Here is a 19,989-nt window from a genome sequence, read left to right as displayed (position 1 = left end):
TTTGAGGTTTACAGGCTGCAGGCTTTAGATTTTAGAACCCCTCTCCTCTTTACCAACAGCCGTCTCTTCCTTTATACATATTTTCCTCTTTGAATGCAAATTTTAATTGTATCACTATGTATTTTGAAGGTTACCTCTTTTAATAATAAGATCCTTTCAGAGTACCCACTTTATTAGTAATCCTTGGGAAAATAAACAAACACACTGTTTCTGAGCTTCACCTGCTTAGGTGTTATGTTTCACTGTCTCTTTAAATCCAAGCTACACTAGCTTGTTTAAAGAAAAAAATGCAAATTTCCCCCATGTTTACCTGGTTACCATTTCAAACCTACTCCTCTTCTATGCATCAAAGCCTCTAGACTAGCTGGTTTAACCCAATTAAGACACACACACACGTACACACAAATAGACACAGATACCACTAAACTCTATTTTAAAATAATTTCCAATAACATTATAGACATTATTATATCTTCTTGACACCAGCTGCCTTTAATTCAATTAAGTCAACACAAATACACACAGATATAGACCCATAGACACAGACCCCACTTTTACTCTACAGTAAATTCCAATAATATTATGACAATTATCATATATTCCTGGATACAACTTCACCCAAGTGACACCAAAGAAAGTAGTGGTGAACAGTTGTTTTTTAGACTAGAGGAGATATATAGTGGGGTTCACCAGGAATCAGCCTTAGGACCACTGTCTTTCTGCTTATACATTTATGACCTTGCCTTACATGTACAAGGCACAATTTCAAAACTTACAATGACACAAAACTTGGAAACATTGTGAACCATGAGGGGGATAATAATACAATTCGAAAGGACATAACCAGGCTGATGGAATGAACAGGCACATGGCAGATGAAATTTAATGCGGAGAAGTCTGAAATGATACATTTTGGTCAGAATAATGAGCACAGGCAGTATAACTAACCAGTGGAGAGTTTTCTCCCTGACTCCCATTGACTTCAATTTTATCACGGCCCCTTGATGCCACACTAGATCAAATGATGCCTTGATGTCAAAGGAAATCACTTCCACCTCACCTCTTAAGTTCAGCTCTTTTGTCCATGTTTGGACCAAGGCTGTAATGAGGTCAGGAGCTGAGTGGCCTTGGCAGAATCCAAACTGAGCATCAGTGAGTAGGTTATTGCTGCGTAAGTGCTGCTTGATAGCACTGTTGGATTGGATTTGGCCTGTATTTTGTGGACACGACACACGTGGGCAATTTTCCACATAGCCGGGTAGATGCCAGTGTTGTAGCTGTACTGGAACAGCTTGGCTAGGGACACCATTAGTTCTGGAGCACAAGTCTTCTGTACCACTACTGGGTTGTTGTCAGGGCCCATAGCCTTTGCAGTATCCAGTGCCTTCAGCCATTTTGTGATTTCAAGTGGAATGAATGGAATTGGCTGAAGATTGGCATCTGTGATGCTGGGGACCTTAAGAGGATGGCTCACCCACTTGGCACTCCTGGCTGAAGATGGTTGCAAATGCTTCAGCCTTGTCTTTTGCACTGAAGTGCTGGGCTCCCCCATCATTAAGGATGGGGATTTTGTGGAGCCTCTTCCTCATGTTGTTTGTTTAATTGTCCACTATCATTCACGATATGATGTGACAGGGCTGCAGAGCTTAGATCTGACCCATTGGTTATGGGACCACTTAGCTTTGTCTATTGTGTGCTGTTTTTGTTGTTTTCTTTGCAACTAGTCCTGTTGTTACAATCCTCGTAGAGAATGTTAATAATGGAATCCCGATGACACTAATGGAAAGAAAACCATTGGACAAGATTTCACTTTTTAAAACTGTGACAACCAACTAAAATCAACCTAAGTCAAATATTAGTTAACAGTTGAAGAAAAAAGGTCAGTTTCGCTTTAAATAATCAGTACAACAAAGATACGCCTCAAGTAGTTTCAAACGTTCACATTACCTCTCACAAAAATGTGGCACCACGTATAATCTGACAGTCTTTCCAATTGTTTCAGTCCTGGAGCTACATTCACCAGCAGGCATATTCCATCCCAAGTCCCCAGGCACAGTTACAGCCAACAAGAAGCACAACTACAAACACTCACCCACTCAGGTCACGACAACCCTGACAGCACAGAATCCCCAGGGGCTCCCTTCTCTGATCCCTTCAAACAGTTTGATTGGCTCTGGCTCAACAGCAAGTCATAATGTTCTGTCCTTTCCAACCATATGACACACACAGTAACCCCAGTCTCTGTTCTATTTTTAGAGGCCTGTTTCCATCAGGGTGAGCAACCATCCCAAATTTGACATGTTTATCCCATAAATGAGATGGTTGTCCTGTGTCCTAGCTTGTATATTGCTGGGACGCTGTTTTTCCCATACATCAGAGCTTTAAATTTTGTGCATGCGCAGGATGCTTTTGCACTGTTCCCGGCTGCCCGATCAGACAGGTTTGCTGTCCCTCACTCTCACAGGTTCACCTCCCCATTCCCACTCCTGCAGGTTTGCTAGCAACTCCCCCTTGTGGGCTGGTCAGCAACCCCTGCCTGCTCATATGTTCCCCCAAACTAAAATGTCCCTTACTTTTTTCCCCTGAGAGTTGGTCGCCCTGGTTTCAATAGCAGGATCTATTCTAAAACTGCAAAATAGAATACAGTTTAATTTGGATAGAGCATGGTCTGTTCTCTCTTTTCACCAATTCCCAGTCTTCTGAACTGTCTGTCACAAAGACAGTTGAAACAAAATGCTACTGCAAATATCTTTCCATTTACCCTATACTTCTTAGATGCCCTTCCCAATGTCTGAATGTAATAATGTCATAATCATGAAATTGATTCATCCATTTTCAAAATACTCCCCAGCACACTTTGTTCTTTAAAGTGACATCGCACTAAAAGAAAATAAGGTTTTTTCCAGCACATGGGTCATCACACTGTGTTGTAACTTCACCATTTTCAGGCATGCTTAGGGCTGCTCCTTGCATGCCTTTCTGTGCTCTTCATTGAACCAGGGTTGATCCCTTGGCTTGATGGTAATGGTAGAGTGAGAGATATGCCAGCTCATGATGTTACAACTTGTGGTTGAATACAACTCTGCTGCTGCTGAGGGTCTACAATCCCTTCTGGGTACACAGTTTTGAGTTGCTAGATCTGTTCTGAATCTATCGCATTTAGCACGGTGGAAGTGCCATACAACATGATGGGGGGGTATCCTCAGTGTGAAGACAGGACTTCATCTCTCAAATACTGTGCAGTGGCTGCTCCTACTGATGGTGTCTTGGATAGATGTATCTTTAATATTTAGATTGGTGAGGACACGGTCTAGTAGGTTTTTTTCCTGGTGGGGGTGGGGGTGGAGCGGGATGTGGTAATCGGCAGGAGGTTTCCTTGCCCATGTTTGACCTGATGAGACATCATGCGGTCCAGAGTCAATGTTGAGGACTCCTAGGGCAACTCCCTCATGACTATATACCACTGTGTCACCGTCTCTGCTGGATCTGTCCAGTGGTTTAGGACACACCCAGAGATGATGATAGTGGTGTCTGAGTCATTGTCTATAAAGTATGATTCTGTGAAGATGACTATGTCAGGCTGTTGCTTGACTAGTCTGTGAGACAGCTCTCCCCATTTTGGCACAAGCCCCCAGATGATAGTAAGGAGGACTTTGCAAGATTAGCAAGGCTGGGTGTGCTATTGTCTTTTGATAGGTAGTCCATCCAGCTTTATAACTTTTTGACTTTCTGTAGCGGTTTAGTACAATAGAATGGCTTGTTAGGCCATTTCAGAGGACCGTTAAGTGTCAACCACGTTGTTGTTGGTCTGGAGTCACACGTAGGCCAGACCAGGTAAAAATGGCAGATTTCCTTTCTAAAAGGCATTAGTTACCTCAGATGTCTTTTTTTTAAAACAACAGTTGGTGATATTTTCACTAGCTTTCAATTCCAGACTTCTTTTTTAATTGATTGAATGAGATTTGAACTCATGTCCCCTCAGCATTAGCATGGACTTCTAGATTACTAGTCCAGTGACATTACCACTGTGCCATTGTCTTCCCTGTTAGAGGATTGCATCAGAGCAATTTAAATATGATATCCATTTGTTCCAATATTGCAAGTCCTTGATTGTAAACTATACGCAGGGTAAATTCTTTGATAGAGTATTTCAGATTCCTATTTGGCGTAACTAGCCTGATTTACACTTTTAACAATTAAATATCTTAATTTGCAGACAGAGTGGGCAGTACAGGCACTTTTAAGAGGAGTATCTCACCATTTCCTGACCTATAATCTTTCCCTTCTTCCCTTGCCCCTTGGGAGTTCATTTAAGAACGGCTCAGTTCAAAGATTCATACATGTTAATCTATGCCCCAATTAGATTTCCAAAAGGCATTTGATAAAGTGCCAGGTCAGAGGTTAATACAAGATAAGAGCACATGGTGTAGGGGGTAACATATTAGCATGGAAAAAGGATTGGTTAACTAACAGGAAGCAGAGAGTAGAGATAAATGAGTCTTTTTCAGATTGACAAACTGCAACTAATGGAGTGCCACAAGGATCAGTGCTAGTTCCTCAAATATTTACAGTCTATATCAATGACTTGGATGAAGGGACCAAATGTATGGTAGGTAAATTTGCAGATGATACAAAGATAGGTAGGAAAGTAAGTTGCCAAGAAGTGGACAGCCTGAAAAAGGGATAGAGACAGGTTAAGTAAATTGGCAAAAAATTTGCCAGATGGAGTGTAATGTGGGTAAAGGTGAACTTGTCCATTGTGGCAGCAAGAATGGAAAAGCAGTATAGTATTTAGATGGAGAGAGTTTGCAGAACTTGGTGGTATGAAGGGACCTGGGTGTCCTGGTACATGAGTCACATGGGCCAGAATTTTCTGTTTGGCGTGTGGGGGCAGGCCGCATACGCCAATGTGTAAAATGACCCACGGTGGTATTGGGCGTGCGTCCCGATGTAACCACGCATCATTCCAATCTTTCCTTAAGGTTGGCGTGGGTGGTGGGGGAGGTGGCGGGTGGGGTTGGGGCAGGTGAAGAGCCCAAGCGGCCTTCGCATTTTTCATGAATCCTCATCCACGGGCGGGATGAGGCCTCATGGAGGTTTTATTAAATTAATAAATATTTTTTAAACATTTGATAAACATGTTCCAGCTCCTGTGACACTCACATGAGGCGACATGTGTAAATGATTTGGAACTTTTTTTATCTTGATGTTTCAAATTGAACTTAATCTCCTTGAGGCAGCTCCATGTGCAAAAGAGCACAGGCCCCGACTCTCCCTCCTCCCCCCCCCCCGTCCGCACAGGTAGTGTTGAGCGCTACCGAGCGTGCGCCATGCTGGGCCCGCCCACATACAATGGCGGCACACAGCCGCCCGCGGGTAGTGATTGGCTCTGCGCCCGCCCCCACCCGCTCCCGACCAGCCCGCCTGACGGGGAGAAGATTATCCCCGTGAAGTTAGTACGCAGGTACAGCAAGTGATTAGAAAGGCAGCAGGAATGTTGGTGTTTACTGCCATGGGAATGGAATATTGAAGCGGGGAAGTTTTACTGCAGCTGTACAGGGCCTTGGTGAGAGCACATCTGGAGTACTGTGTATAATGTCGGTTTCCTGAAAAATAATATTTTTTAAAAATTCATTCACAGGATGTGGGTGTCGCTGGCTGGGCCCAGCATTTATTGCCCATCCCTAGATACCCTTGAGGAGGTGGTGGTGAGCTGCCTTCTTGAACCGCTGCAGTCCATGCGGTGTAGGTACACCCACAGTGCTGTCAGGAAGGGAGTTCCAGGATTTTGACCCAGTAACAGTGAAGGAACAGCGATATATTTCCAAGTCAGGATGGTGAGTGGCTTGGAGGGGAACTTGCAGGTGGTGATGTTCTCATCTATCTGCTGCCCTTGTCCTTCTAGTTGGTAGTGTTCCATAAGACCATAAGACATAGGAGCAGAAATTAGGCCATTCGGCCCATTGAATCTGCTCTGCCATTCAATCATGGCTGATAACTTTCTCAACCCCATTCTCCCACTTTCTCCCCGTAACCTTTCACCCCCTTACCAATCAAGAACCTATCTATCTCGGTCTTAAAAACACTCAATGACCTGGCCTCCAAAATCTTCTGTGGCAATGAATTCCATAGATTCACCACTCTCTGACTAAAAAAGTTTCTCCTCATCTCTGTTCCAAAAGGTCTTTCCTTTACTCTGAGACTTGCCCTTGGGTCCTAGTCTCTCCTACTAATGGAAACATCTTCCTCACATCCACTCTATCCAGGCTTTTCAGTATTCTGTAAGTTTCAATCAGATCCCCCCTCATCCTTCTAAACTCCATCGAGTCTTGACCCAGAGTCCTCAAACATTCCTCATATGTTAAGCCTTTCGTTCCTGGGATCATTCTTGTGAACCTCCTCTGGACCCTTTCCAGGGCCAGACCATCCTTCCTGAGATATGGGGCCCAAAATTGCTCACAATATGGTTGTGGGTTTGGAAGGTGCTGTCGAAGGAGCCTTGGTGAATTCCTGCAGTGCATCTTGTAGAAGGTACACACTGCTGCTACTGTTCATCAGTGGTGGAGGGAGTGAATGTTTGTGGATGTAGTGCCAATCAAGCGAGCTGCTTTGTCCTTGAGAAGCAGTTCAGAGAAGGTTCATTCAACTCATTTGTGTGGTGAAGGGCTTATCTTATGAAGAAAAGTTGAACAGGTTGGGCCTATACTCATTGGAGTTTAGGAAATGAGAGGTGATCTTACTGAAACATATAAGACTCTGAGGGGCCTGGATAGGGTGGATAACGGAGAATGTTTCCTCTTGTGGGGGAAACTAGAACTTGGGGACATAGTTCAAGAATAAGAGGTCCCCCTTTTAACACTGTGATGAGGAGAATTTTTTTCTCTCAGCGGGTCATTAGAGTATGTGATTCTCTTCCCTAGAAGGTAGTGGAGGCTTGGTCTTTAAAATTATTCAAGGCTGAGTTGGATGGATTTTTGTTAGGTGAAGGAGTCAAGGGTTATGGGGGGCAGACAGCAATGTGGAGCTGAGACCACAACCAGATCAGCCAAAGTCTTATTGAATAGTGGAGCAGGCTCGAAGGGCCAAATGACCTACTCCTTTATTCCCAGGGTATCACAGCAAACAGAATCCTGGAGATTAATGCATTTGAGAAGTTCACTAATGAGACACAGTGATATAGATATTAAACTGTTCATTACAATGAATGGAACTAGGTTGTTTTTGCAGTAACTAAGTAACAGGGAGGTGGTTGCATAGTGGTATTCCAGAGACTCAGACTAATGCTCTGGGGACCTGGGTTCAACTCTCATCATAGCAGATGCTGAAATTTAAATTCAATAATCAAAAAAAGTCAGGAATTAGAGGTGAAATGATGACCAAGAAACCATTGTCGATTGTTGTAAAAATCCATCTGGTTCTCTAATGCCCTTTAGGGAAGGAAATTTGCTGTCCTTACCTGGTCTGGCCTACATGAGACCTACATGGTTCACTCTTAAATGTCCTCTGGCAAGTGCAATTAGGGATAGGTAATAAATGCTAGCCTAGCCAGCAATGCCCATATCCCATGAATGAATAAAAAAAATCAGCTATAATCCACAAAGGACTTTAGGCATCTCACTTTCTTAGAAAGAAATAATTGGTTATACATAGCTTGAGGGGCACCACTCTGCAAGCATGGGACAAGGTAAGGAGGCAAGTCTCTATGAACTACTGCAAGCTGGTAGAGGGATTGAACCCACACCACTAGCATCATTGTGCATGTCAAGTCTCTATGAACTACCACAAGCTAGCACGGGGATTGAACCCACAGCACTAGCATTATTGTGCATCAGACTATAGCTAACTGAGCTAACCAATCCCCCACACTGAAACATCCTAAAACAGTCACATTGCTTCTTGTTATCAACAGTCCAGTATTTTTACATGTTCTAGGTAGAGTAAATGGTAAATATTCTGATGATACCTTGTTACGGAGGGCCAGAAAACAAGCCAAAACTGTTAGCTTTATTCTGCTTAGTGATAAAAAAGTGAACTTATGATTGTAACATTTCTCTTCTTTTAATACAGTTTTAAGGTTTTTGTTTGATGAGAACTGCGGCTACAACAGTGACCACCTGATCTTAAGCAAACAGAGAGACTCTGTGAGGAGTGTGGCTGGGCTTCCCCTGTTGCTAGGTGCAGAGCGGATTGTGGTCGGAAGTTATATGTCTCTGGACTTCATCATAGGGGACACTGGAATAACAAAAGGGAAATACTACTGGGCCTTCCGAGTGGAGCCCTCCTCATACCTGGTCAAAGTAGGTGTGGTGTCTGCTGCAAAGCTGCAGGAGTGGTTTCACAGTCCACGAGATATCAACAGTCCCAGGTGTGTACCTTGTCACCTATTCAGCATATCTGCAATGCAGCATTTGAACATCCATTTGCAAATTGTAAAAGTTGTTTGCAAACGTTTTCTGGCAAGGACTTCACTGCTGGAGAGTCAAGGTCAAGTAGATTCTACACCTTTTAGTGAACTTCATAATATTCAACAAATTTTTCTGAATTATTACATAAAGAAAAGAAATGAAACCATTTCCAATCAGCACAAATGGTTGCTGGACTCTTCAAAACTGCTCCTAGTTAATTGTGTAATGATATTGACATTCGTTCTTCTTTCTAGAATGAGAAAGCATTTTATGGGTTGCAAACCAATAAACTGGACAAGCTACAAGGCCCCTAATCTTTATCCACCATTTGATTTTGGATAAGTTCCAGTGCAACAATGCAGGAAAGATTATTCATTTAGTTTTAATAGGTTTTTCTGATTAATATTGCACACAAGTGGTCTGGTGCATGAAAGTACTTCCCATTTGAATCAAGCTATTCCCCAAAAGTACTACAAAATGTTAATAGTTTATGGTCCAGAACAGTGCTAAAATGAATGTGCCAATTAACATCATCCACACTAATGTACTTAATTAAATGGCTGTTGTTTAAAATTGCTGCTCAGATTAAGCAGAAGCATAAAATACAGCACAGTTTGTGAATTAGCCTCTACTAATACAAGGCTGGAATGTGATCCATTAAATATAGAGTTGGATAAATAAAGAAACAACCAAAAGCTTGGCCTAGAAGTGTTAAGGTTTAAATCGGATAGCAACTGTATGGAGGTATCTTTTATATTAGGTTTATGAATGCACTGTTAGGGTAAATATAGGTCTGCTTGAAATGTATGAAATGTGTATTAACAACAGCTTGACACATACTTTTTATGATCTCTTGTGGTTATTAAACTTTGTCCTCCATTACACAGGGGGTCCTAGGAGTTAGGAACTTACCACTCACTATCTGTACCACTTTCTTTCATATTGTTATGTCTGCTATATTGACAATTTGTTTGCCACCCTCTCCCATTATTTCATTCCCCACTATGCTCAACCCCTGATAGAACTATACTTATGCCACTCTGAGAAGCCTAAAGCTCTCTTTTCCCCTGAATATTTTTGATCTAGGGTTTCAAACTGCTGCATGCTTGTTCTGCTTTAAGATCAATATAACTTTAAATCTTGCATGCTGGACCCTTCAATGCTTCACCTCTCCCTTCTGAAATAGATTGATATCACACGGCCCCATTTACTGGCTCACCTGAAACTTGCACTAGACAGTCCGGGGGTTCAAGGACTGGTTGGGGTTCCACCTGAATTTTCTCTGTTGGCTGCTCAATTTTCAGGCAAGAACCAGTCAGTGTAAATTGTTCCTAATTCCTCACTGTAATATTAGCAAACTGTGGGAAATACTCTGTGCCTCCCTATATTTTCAATCTGTGCAAGGTACTCTACAGTTTCCTATACTGTTACCAGCCAAAAATAGACAACCTAAATATTTTGAAAAGAAAAAATTGACATGGTAACTGCATGACTGCACTTTTTGTCCCATTAACAGCTTGAGGGGCACATTCTACACTGCCCTGTCCTATTTTCAGCCTGATTGAGACTCTGCACTTTCTGTACTAACAGCCTCAGGGGGACACGATGTACCTGCTGTTGAGTAAGGTATTCTACCACCAACTGTTAATAGCCCCAACAGCAGGAACACTTCCAAATCAATAAACTGGAGAGATAGTCCTGGCTTTATCATTACTCACTCCTTCATTTACAGATTTGTTTTAGTTAAACGTTTTCCACAGCAGTTTTATTGTATTCCTGTTGCCTTTTATTTGCGATCAGTATGGACAAATATTTCCACTGGCAATATTTTAAATATAACTCCTGTAATAAAAATATCTGTGGTTTAAAGAAAGGCAAAATGGACAGTGAGAGCAGAATAGACATAAGATACTTCTGGGTGTGGCATAACAAGTAGTAGAGATGAATTACCTGGAAAAACTCAGCAGGTCTGGCAGCATCGGCGGAGAAGAAAAGAGTTGACCTTTCGAGTCCTCATGACCCAAGGTAATTCTGGTAATTCAAGGTTTTTCCAGGTAATTCTGTTTTTGTTTTAGATTTCCAGCATCCGCAGTTTTTTGCTTTTATTTTTGTTTTTATCTTAAGTAGTAGAGATGAATGTTAGCTTGAAACTGCAGTTCTGTCATTCTCTTTGATTCTTTTAGCATGGTGCAAACATGAATACATTATTGATAAAAGGAAGTACTATAGTTAAGTAAATATATACAAAGCCATCAAATTAATCTCACAAAAGCCTGCCGGGAGTAACGGCTGAAAAATGAAAGTGGCATAATCTATAAACGAGTCTCGGGTTTGCTGGAGCTATTTTGTCTCCAGCCCACCTCTTTTTCACCAACTGAAATCTAGCTGGTTTTGTTATAAAACAAAGCTGTAATTTTCAGTAGTGGATTTACATTTGTTTTATGTGTCTCCTCTTCTCTAACATAAGTGCTTGTTTTTCACAGGTATGATCAAGACAGTGGCCACGACAGTGGTAGTGAAGATATAGCTTTGGAACACTCTCAACCTTTCACCTTTGTTACAGTAGGGATGAGGAAGCTTTTCATTCCTAAAGGTCCTTCTAGTTCATCCACAGAGTCTTGTAAACGCTCTCTGTCTGCGCCCAATCGGATCGGTATTTGCCTGGACTATGACAAAGGGAAAGTGAATTTTTACAATGCAGATATTATGCAGTGTTTGTATGAAAGGAAGGTGGAATGTTCTGGAGCAATGTATCCTGCTTTTGGGCTAATGGGAGGAGGGGCGGTACATTTGGATGAATTAATTACGGTGAAAGAATCTACAAAACCTAGTTTCTTTCTCAATTCCTGATTGCTAGGAGGCATTTTTCCATAGATTTTAAAACAGTAAAAAAAACCGTTTGCTTCCCCTGTCCATAGCACTTTATGGCATGCGATGCTTGAAGAACCTTGTATATGGTTCCATATGTGAAAGGTTCTTGGTAGAGTATTGTGCAATACACTATTGTGCAATACAAGCCACTGATTAGACAATAGAAAATGGTATAGGACAGTTATTGCTCTCAAAAATCTTCCTTTCATCCTCCTTCACCTCTGCTTCACTTTGTTTTTAGTACAAATTAGATTGTTTAAAACTTGAATGGAAACGCACCTTTTGAAAGGAAATAATACAGTTGAGATGTGTGCATTATTTTGTAAGATATGTAGAAGTGACCAATTGCATTTGGTTTATTTAAAGTTTTCAAAGTAAAAACATGAACCTAGCTGGTATGTGTTGTCTTGTTTTTTGCCTGTATTGTGTTTGCGAATCCCACATTACATCATTGCCAGGGGCAGAGTAAAAGAAACTGCAAATCAAAATGCTCATTGTGAAAACTGAAGTGTGATTGTTTGATGAGACCCTGTGTAAAACTTCTTTTTGAGTACCTTGTGTTTTGTCAGAATGCTGTAACAATACTCTAAGTACAATTAAGAATATTTGTACCAATTTATTCAAGATTTACAAATACATTTGAAAGAATGAATTTATGATTTTGCCAGATTTATCAGTCAGAAGATTGATTCAGTTGTCGTTAATGTGCAAAGACTCAAGGAGATCGCCTCCCTGTCCAGCTTGCTGAATGATTGAACCTGTCTGATGCTGGTGGGTTGTATTGAGCCTGCTCAGATTGGACAACCTGTCTAGGACTGTATGGAGCCTGCACGGTATGTGGCCATATGTCATCTGCTTCTCATGTTTCTATTTATAAAGCACCATCAAATATTAACCAGAAGCTGGGTCAGAAATCTCTCCATTACTACATATGAAATGTAAAAATGTGTAAAAGCCATGAAAAAAAGGGTGGAATAGAAGGCAAAGAAAAATCACTAGGGGGTGTGAGTAGGACAGAAAGGGAAGACTCTGCTTATCCACAGTGAAGCACTAAAAATTGTTAACATAGATATATTTTATAAGAGAAGGTAAAAAATTTGACTTGAGTTTTTCATTAGGGTGAGGGCTGGCAAGGTGGGTAGTAAATCATTAATAAAGGATATATAAAAGTAAACCTCACAAAATTACAACAATGGGCTGAGGTAACTCAATGCTGTTTTACAGTTGGAGGCTCTTGAGCTGGAGGTGTCCCCCATCTCATGAGAGATGGGACCTGGGGTAGACCTGACACAGACTGCGGCTTGGTGTGTTGCTGCATGGACAGTCTGGATCTTCCATCTTTTCAGCCATGTGCAAGCATTGTAGGTGACTAGCTTGAGGATCCCTGTGTACTGCCACTTTGCAGGGTATCACCAGCAAGCTACTAATACTGGGCACTATCTTTGTATTAACCACTGATCTGCAAGAAAACAGATCTACTGGTGCCAATGAGATATAAAAAGACTCTATGGGAGCCGTTTGAGCATCCAGAGATGAAGCATAGAATGTCCTTTTAGAACCTCTCTAATGAGACCGTTTGCTGCAGATTCTCCAAAACCTGGCATAGTTCTTGTGGAGACAAAGGCCTGACTTCACACTGAGGATACTATCCATCGTATTGCGTGGAACTAACACTGTGCTAAAAGGGTTAGATTCAGAACAGGTGGAGCAGCTCAAAACTAGGCTTCCATGAGGCACTGTAGGTCATCAGTAGCAGAAGAATTGTATTCGGCCACAATCTGTAGCCTCATGGTCCACCATACCCCTCACCCTACCATTACCATGAAGCTTGGGGACCAACACTGGTTCAATAAGGAGTGCAGGAGAACATTCCAATGGCAATACCAGGCATATCTAAAAAATAAGATGCCAACCTGGTGCAGTTCATCACCACTTTCTCAAGGGAAATTCGGGATGGACAATAAATGCTGGCCTAGCCAGCGATGCCCACATCCCATGAACAAATAATAAAAAAAGATAGGATGCTAAACAGCAGAAGCTGGAGGCTATTGACAGAACTACGTGAAAAAAAAAGGATCAGGTCAAAATTTTGCAATCCTACCACATCCAGTCATGAATGGTGGTGCGCAATTAAACAACTAATCGGAGAAGGAGGGTCCACAAATACCCCTATTCTCAATGATGATGGAATCCAGCACACAGTGCAAAGGACAAGGCTGAAACATTTGCAGTTATCTTCAGCTAGAAGTTCCAAGTAGATGATCCATCCTAAGGTCCACCATATCCCTCACCTCCACCTGAGGTCTCCAGTTCCACAGATGTCAGTGTTCAGCCAACTCGACTCACTCCACAGGTGATATCTTGAGTGCACTGATATGTGGACTGACAACCTCCCGGCCATAGTACTGAAGACCTGTGCTCCAGAACTAGCCGCACCCTTAGCTAAGCTGTTCCAATACAGCAACAACACTGGCATCCACCGGGCAATGTGGAAAATTGCCCAGGTATGTCCTGTCCACAAAAAGCAGGACAAATCCAACCCAGCCAGGTACTGCTCCATCCGTCTACTCTCATCAGCAAACTGATGGGAGGTGTCGTCAAAAGTGCTGTCAAGTGGCACTTATTCAGTTCACATACTTGCTTGCTAATGCTCAGTTTGGGTTCCATCAGGGGCAATCAGCACCTGATATTACAAGCTTTATCCAAACATAGACAAAAGAGCTGAATTCCAGGGGCGAGGTGAAATTGACTGCATTTGCATCATGTAGTAATGGTTGGAGTTATATCTAACACAAAGGAAGATGGTTGTGGTTGTTGGGGGTAAATTATCTCAGTCCCAAGACATCACTGCGTGCCCCTTGACATTCAATGGCATTACCATCACTGAATCCCCCACTATCAACACCCTGGGGGTTACCATTGACCAGAAACTGAACCAGACTAGCCATATAAATCCTGTGGCTACAAGAACAGGTCAGAGGCTAGGAATCCTGAGACAAGCAACTCACCTCCTGACTCCCCAAAGTTGTCCACCATCTACAATACACAAGTCAGGAGTGTGATGAAATACTCCCCACTTGCCTGGATGAATGCAGCTCCCACAACACTCAAGAATCTTGACACTGTCAAGGATAACGCAGCCCGCTTGATTGGCACCCAATCCACAAACATTCATTCCCTCCACCACTGATGCACAGTAGCAGCATGTGTACCATCTACAAGATGCACTGCAAGGATTCACCAAAGCTCCTTCGATAGCACCTTCCAAACCCACGACCACTACCATGTAGAACGACAAAGATAGCAGATAGATGGGAACACCACCACCTGGAAGTTCCCCTCCAAGTCACTCACCATCCTGACTTGGAAATATACCGCCGTTCCTTCATTGTGGCTGGGTCAAAATCCTGGAAGTCCCTTCCTAACAGCCAACATTGTGGGTGTGCCTACAACACAAGGGCTGCAGTGTGAATAAACAAATAAAAAGTTTCTCAGGGTGGTGTCTTAGGCCCAAACATCTTCAGCAGCCTCATCAAAGACCTCCCCTCTCTCATAAAGTCAGAATTGGGGATGTTCGCTGATGATTTCACAGTGTTCAGTACCATTTGCAACTCCTCAAATACTGAAGTGATCTGTGCCTGTAAATGGCAAGATCTGGACAGCATTCAGACTTGAGCTGATAAGTGATAAATAACATTCATGACCATTTCCAACAAAAGAGAAGCTAACCATCTCCCCTTGACATTTAATGGCATTATCATTGCTGGAACCCCATCATCAACAACTTGAGGGTTATAATTGACCAAAAACTTAATTGGATCAACCATTTAAATACAGTGGCTTTTGTGTGAGTAACTCACCTCCCGATTCCCCAAAACTTGTCCACCATTTGTAAAAGTCAGGAGTGTGAACATGCTCCACTTGCCTGGAAGAGCAAAGTTCCAACAACACTCAAGAGGCTCAAGATCACTCAAGACAAAGCAGCCCGCTTGATTCACACACCATCCACCACCTTAAACATTCATTCCCTCCACCACTAACACGCAGTGTGTAGCATCTATAAGGTGCATTGCAGCAACTTGCCAAGGCTCCTTTGATAGCACCTTCCAAACCCGTGACCTCTACCATCAAGAAGAACATGGGCATGGAAACACCACCACTTGCAAGATCCCCCCCCCCAAGCCATATCGCTGTTCCTTCACTGTCGCTGGGTCAAAATCCTGGAAACCCCTCCCTAAGAGCACAGTGGGTGTACCTATGACACAGGGACTGCAGCAGTTCAAGAAGGCAGCACACCATCAACAATAAATGCTCGTCCAGCCAGTTGTCCCCACATTCCATAAATGAATAAAAACAAAACTTGGGTTGCAGTACAGTAAAACCATCTGTCACTAATCATACAAGTAGCAACACCCAACATTTAATCAATATCTCCAGTACACAACCCTCTCTGCGGGTAGATGAATTTTATTCTTAGCAAGAATCTTTCTTTGAAAATGAGGTCTCGTGAGATCTAGATTTCCATGTTCTTCAGTCAAGGGGTAAGATAAACAGACCCTCTAGTCAGCAAAGTCTTCCATTTCATTCGCCATCTCCAGCTGCTCCTATCCACTTGTACTCTGTCTGTAGCCCAATGCATTCCCCTTGGACTCAGTCTGATTTCCCCTTGGTGGGCAACCTAAGTGGGTGTTTAGAAAAGGAGAAAGTGAGTGACAGCACATGTTTTAAAGGATGATTAGGCTGAATTCACTGGTGGCTGGTTCTGTTTCCTCTGGCATTTCTAAAGGAAGAAGGGTGAAGCTAGGTTGCTGAAGAGCATAGCATTCACAGGTCAGTTTTAGTTGGATTGGCAAGGTTTTGTGACATAACTTGCAGACAGGTTTTGTTATATGGCAATTCTCTAGGTTATGTGTGAGACATTTTCTTGAGTTTAATATCACTGATTACTCTTGTAAGCAGACATTGGCCTGAATTTTCATTCTGGGGCCTGTTAGCAGGAGTTGGGATAACTCCTGGTTCAGCCTGTCTGCCTCAGGGGAAAGTGCCTGCAGGGCATGATCTTCATTGCCAGGGGGTAGGGGGGAGGGGTGGTGCGGGTTGGAGGAGGGAGGGACACGTGGGTGCAGGCAGCAGTCAGACCAGCAGACCAGGGAAGAAGTTTGGAGAGAGCCACAGGGGCTGTCAGGTGCCAAGGCAGCTGTTTAAAACGTCCTGTTAATTTAAAAAAGCCAAGGCCCTCTAACCCTCACCCCTCACACCGCCTTTCACTCCCCATATTCCATCCTTGCCGCCTCATATCTATGCCAGACTCTGCTCCCGACCCGCCTCCATACCCCTTATGCCCCCAACTGCCCAATGCTATGCCCCTTTACACACTCCCATGTTCCTTATGCCTCCTGTGCCAAGCTCTGGTACTCCACCTATCTCCCATGGCCCCTCATGTCCCCAATGCCAAGGTAAGGCCCCCACCCACCCCCAGGGCTCCTCATAGAACCTATATCACCCTATGGATGTTTAGGCTCTCAGCCAAGCATACATAATGAGCCCAGAAATCCATTACTTTAGTTGAAACACCTGAGCCCCAGAGAAAATATTGCTTTATTGACAGTTCTGGCTCTCTGATCTATGTGGTCAATTTCACAAGGTTTATTTACAAAAGGTTAGGTGTTTTCTAGGGTTTGCGGTCTCTGACATTGATACTTTAAAGGGTCTGGATGATTGACACATTTATTGCTACACAGCGAAATGGCTTTTTCAACATAGCGGAAAGTAATGAATTTATGACTCTTTAAAAGCTTTTTCTAACATGTGCCTCTATAGGCTTCATTTGTTCTACACAGCTTATAGTGGATCAATGGGCATGGAAGTGCCATAGTTTATCATGGGGGCATGAGGACCATAGGGGTGGGTGGAGTGCCATAGCTTGGCATAGGGGGTATGAGGGACCATGGAGGCTGGGTGGGGGTTCTTACCTTGGCATAGGATGCATAAGGAGGACCTTTTGACATCACCTTTTATAAGGGTACACGATTCATCTGAGGGGTCATGAACCATGACTCTAAAAACCTGGTCTGATTCCATGAAAATTGAGCAGGAGTAGGACATGCCTAACTCCGCAATGGATCCAGCCAGGACAGAAGTGCATGGTGCGGGCTCATGACAGGAACCAGACCACACTCTTTAAAGGCACTCCTGCAAATCAGACAGCCCAGGGACGGGTCGGGAAACCCGGAATCGGTACCTGGCTGCCATTTTTTAAAGGTCTCCAAGATCATCCCGACTTGATGAAAACTCAGCCCCTTGCATCCCCTATGTTCCAGAATACAGTTTTAATGTCCAAAATGGAGCAAAATATCAAGTGACCTAGAGATAATATCCTTGTTGCATATACTAGCTGCAGTAATCTGGTATGTAATTGAAAAGCACCCCAGTGAGACAACATGATTACATAAACTACATGAATGAACAGATGAAGTTTCCACCACAAAATTCATCAATCTCCTAATTCACATTTCATGGAAAGCAATGAGAATGAACCCCTGTAGTGGTTTAGGCAAAAACTCACTTTCAAGATAGCCATGTGTGACATAAATCTATCCTCAGTTTATTAACGTCGATTGGCATCCTAAGACATTCATTGACATCTAAGTTGATGCCAGAAATGTTTCTGAATATTATGGCTGTTTCAGTTAATAAACACCTGGGGCTGAATTATCACCTTGAGATGAGAATCAGGAGTCAGGCTATTTCCCGACATTGCAAATCCTGTCTCCCACCCTGAGGTGCCCGCTCATGTTATCTTCTTGGGGTGGCAGGAATGGGCTGGAATTGGGGCCACTGGGTCTGGGAGCAGGCCTGAAGCAGAGATATATGCAGGCAGATGCTGAGGCAGCCAGATTAAAAGGTCTGCCTTTATTCACTGGGGATGAGTGTGAGGCCCCCTCTAACCCTCACCCTCTACCATGCTCACCCCAACTCACCCTACACCCTCCATAACACCTCATCCATTCATACACCCCTCATCAACATAGCCTCTCACCCCATACTCCTCCTGTATCCAGTCATTCCTCCAGAACACCCTCACCCCCATACCCACTCACTCAGTATCCACTATGTACAGAACTCACAAGCCCTACAATAATATCAGAAAGTATTTTAGATGCTCATAAATCTGTCAAAATGACAAACAATCATTCAAAATCCACTTGAAAACACCATAATAATTTTAAGGGCTAGTATATTTGTCAAAATAATCAAGCTCAAAGTTCCCTTGACAGCTGTGTCAACAACTTAGCTGAGCTGAATCCATTATTAGGTTTGGAACTCAGCCAAGCATTTATAGTGACATTTCAGTGTACAACTATATAAACAACAACTGCTGAGCTAAATCTTTAAAAGGGTTTGAAACCCATCCATGCACTCAGAATGAGATTCCACTGCATAATCATGTCAACAAAATTTCTTGAGCTAAATACATTAAAACCATTGAAGTCAGCCAGAAGCTCAGCCTCCTGTCAAAGCTTTGAAACAGTGGAACAGATGGCCAAGCTGAACTTGAAGGAAAACATGAAAGCAAAGGGGACAATTGACACAGTCATTTCTGAATTTTAATATTGTGCACTGGGGAAAAAGCACCCCCAATTTCATAATGCTATTCAAATTAGTCGTCACTAATCTCCTCAAAACAAATCCCTATTATCATTCAATATATTAAAACATGCATATCTTATCAAGCAGCATTTCATTCTGACACGTGAAGTTAGCCAGATCCTTTGAAATTACCTGTCATATGGCTACTGATTCCAAACCAGATTCCACCATGGTTCATGACACCTCTGAGCTGGTGTGACCCAAGGTGCCTTCAAAAGCTGGCCCAATGCCAAGAAAATTGTAGGGGGTCTGAAATACTCACTTCCACAACGGAACCAGCAACGGTAAGACAGCTGGATGTAGGATTACAACATGTTCCCTTATCCCTCGCCAATCAACTTTGCCAGTGACAGGAATGGGAGCAGGAATCCTGCAATCAGGTTCCGCTCACCATTTTTAAAGCCCGCTTGACATAGGTTGGCCCTATGCCTGGACCGGAAAATTCGGCTCCTGGGCTAGTTCTATTGTCATTAAACAATAGTAACATGCAAAAATAATCAACTTAATGATTCTCCACCCTGGTCACCTCTGGGGATTAGCTGGTCCCTCAAGTTGCGTGGAATTATTGTATGACTCAAAACCATTATGATGCTTATCAGCATCTGAGCTATGATTTGATAGAGAAGCATCAGATTTGTTTCTCTTATGACTATTTTGTGGTTGGGGTTATACTACCCTAAACTGCTAATTAAGAAACTAAAACACTACTCAATCATGTTTAATCTGATGTTTCTTTCCCCCTTTGCCATCATAGATATATTAAACATATATATATATACTACATATATTTTATATATACATATTTTCAAATTTTACTCTTGTTTTCTTTTCTACCTACTCTAACATGACTGATTCTTACCAACTCTGAAGCCTTTTGTTTACCTTCTTATTTCTTTCCCCTGACTCCTACTTCTCGTTGTCATGGCTGATATAACTTTCCAAGAAACTGGGTTTTCATTGGCTAAAAGCAAGCTGAAAAGGATATACATTCAACCAATTGAAAGCCAAGGATTAATAATGTCACCAGGTTACTCTTTGACATGTTTTATGAAGGGGACTCCAA

The 19,989-nt window shown here is 42.7% G+C and overlaps 1 protein-coding gene across 6 annotated transcripts in view; it reads left to right on the top strand.

Moving 5' to 3' along the window:
• The window catches only part of trim36 (tripartite motif containing 36), a 187,350-nt gene extending 175,422 nt beyond the window's left edge, over positions 1-11,928 (top strand). For all 6 annotated transcript variants that reach the window (XM_041186595.1, XM_041186598.1, XM_041186596.1 and 3 more), the window contains 2 exons: positions 8,068-8,365; positions 10,889-11,928. In XM_041186595.1, the coding sequence (XP_041042529.1) occupies positions 8,068-8,365; positions 10,889-11,255 (665 nt within the window). In that variant the 3' untranslated portion in view covers positions 11,256-11,928. The remainder of the gene's footprint in view (positions 1-8,067; positions 8,366-10,888) is intronic.
• The last annotated feature ends 8,061 nt before the right edge of the window (positions 11,929-19,989 follow it).

The sequence above is a fragment of the Carcharodon carcharias genome, chromosome 4, assembly GCF_017639515.1.
Source record: "Carcharodon carcharias isolate sCarCar2 chromosome 4, sCarCar2.pri, whole genome shotgun sequence".
Classification (NCBI taxonomy): domain Eukaryota; kingdom Metazoa; phylum Chordata; class Chondrichthyes; order Lamniformes; family Lamnidae; genus Carcharodon; species Carcharodon carcharias.
Note: the sequence above shows the minus strand (reverse complement) of the source record. Positions and strands in the feature narration are given on the sequence as shown.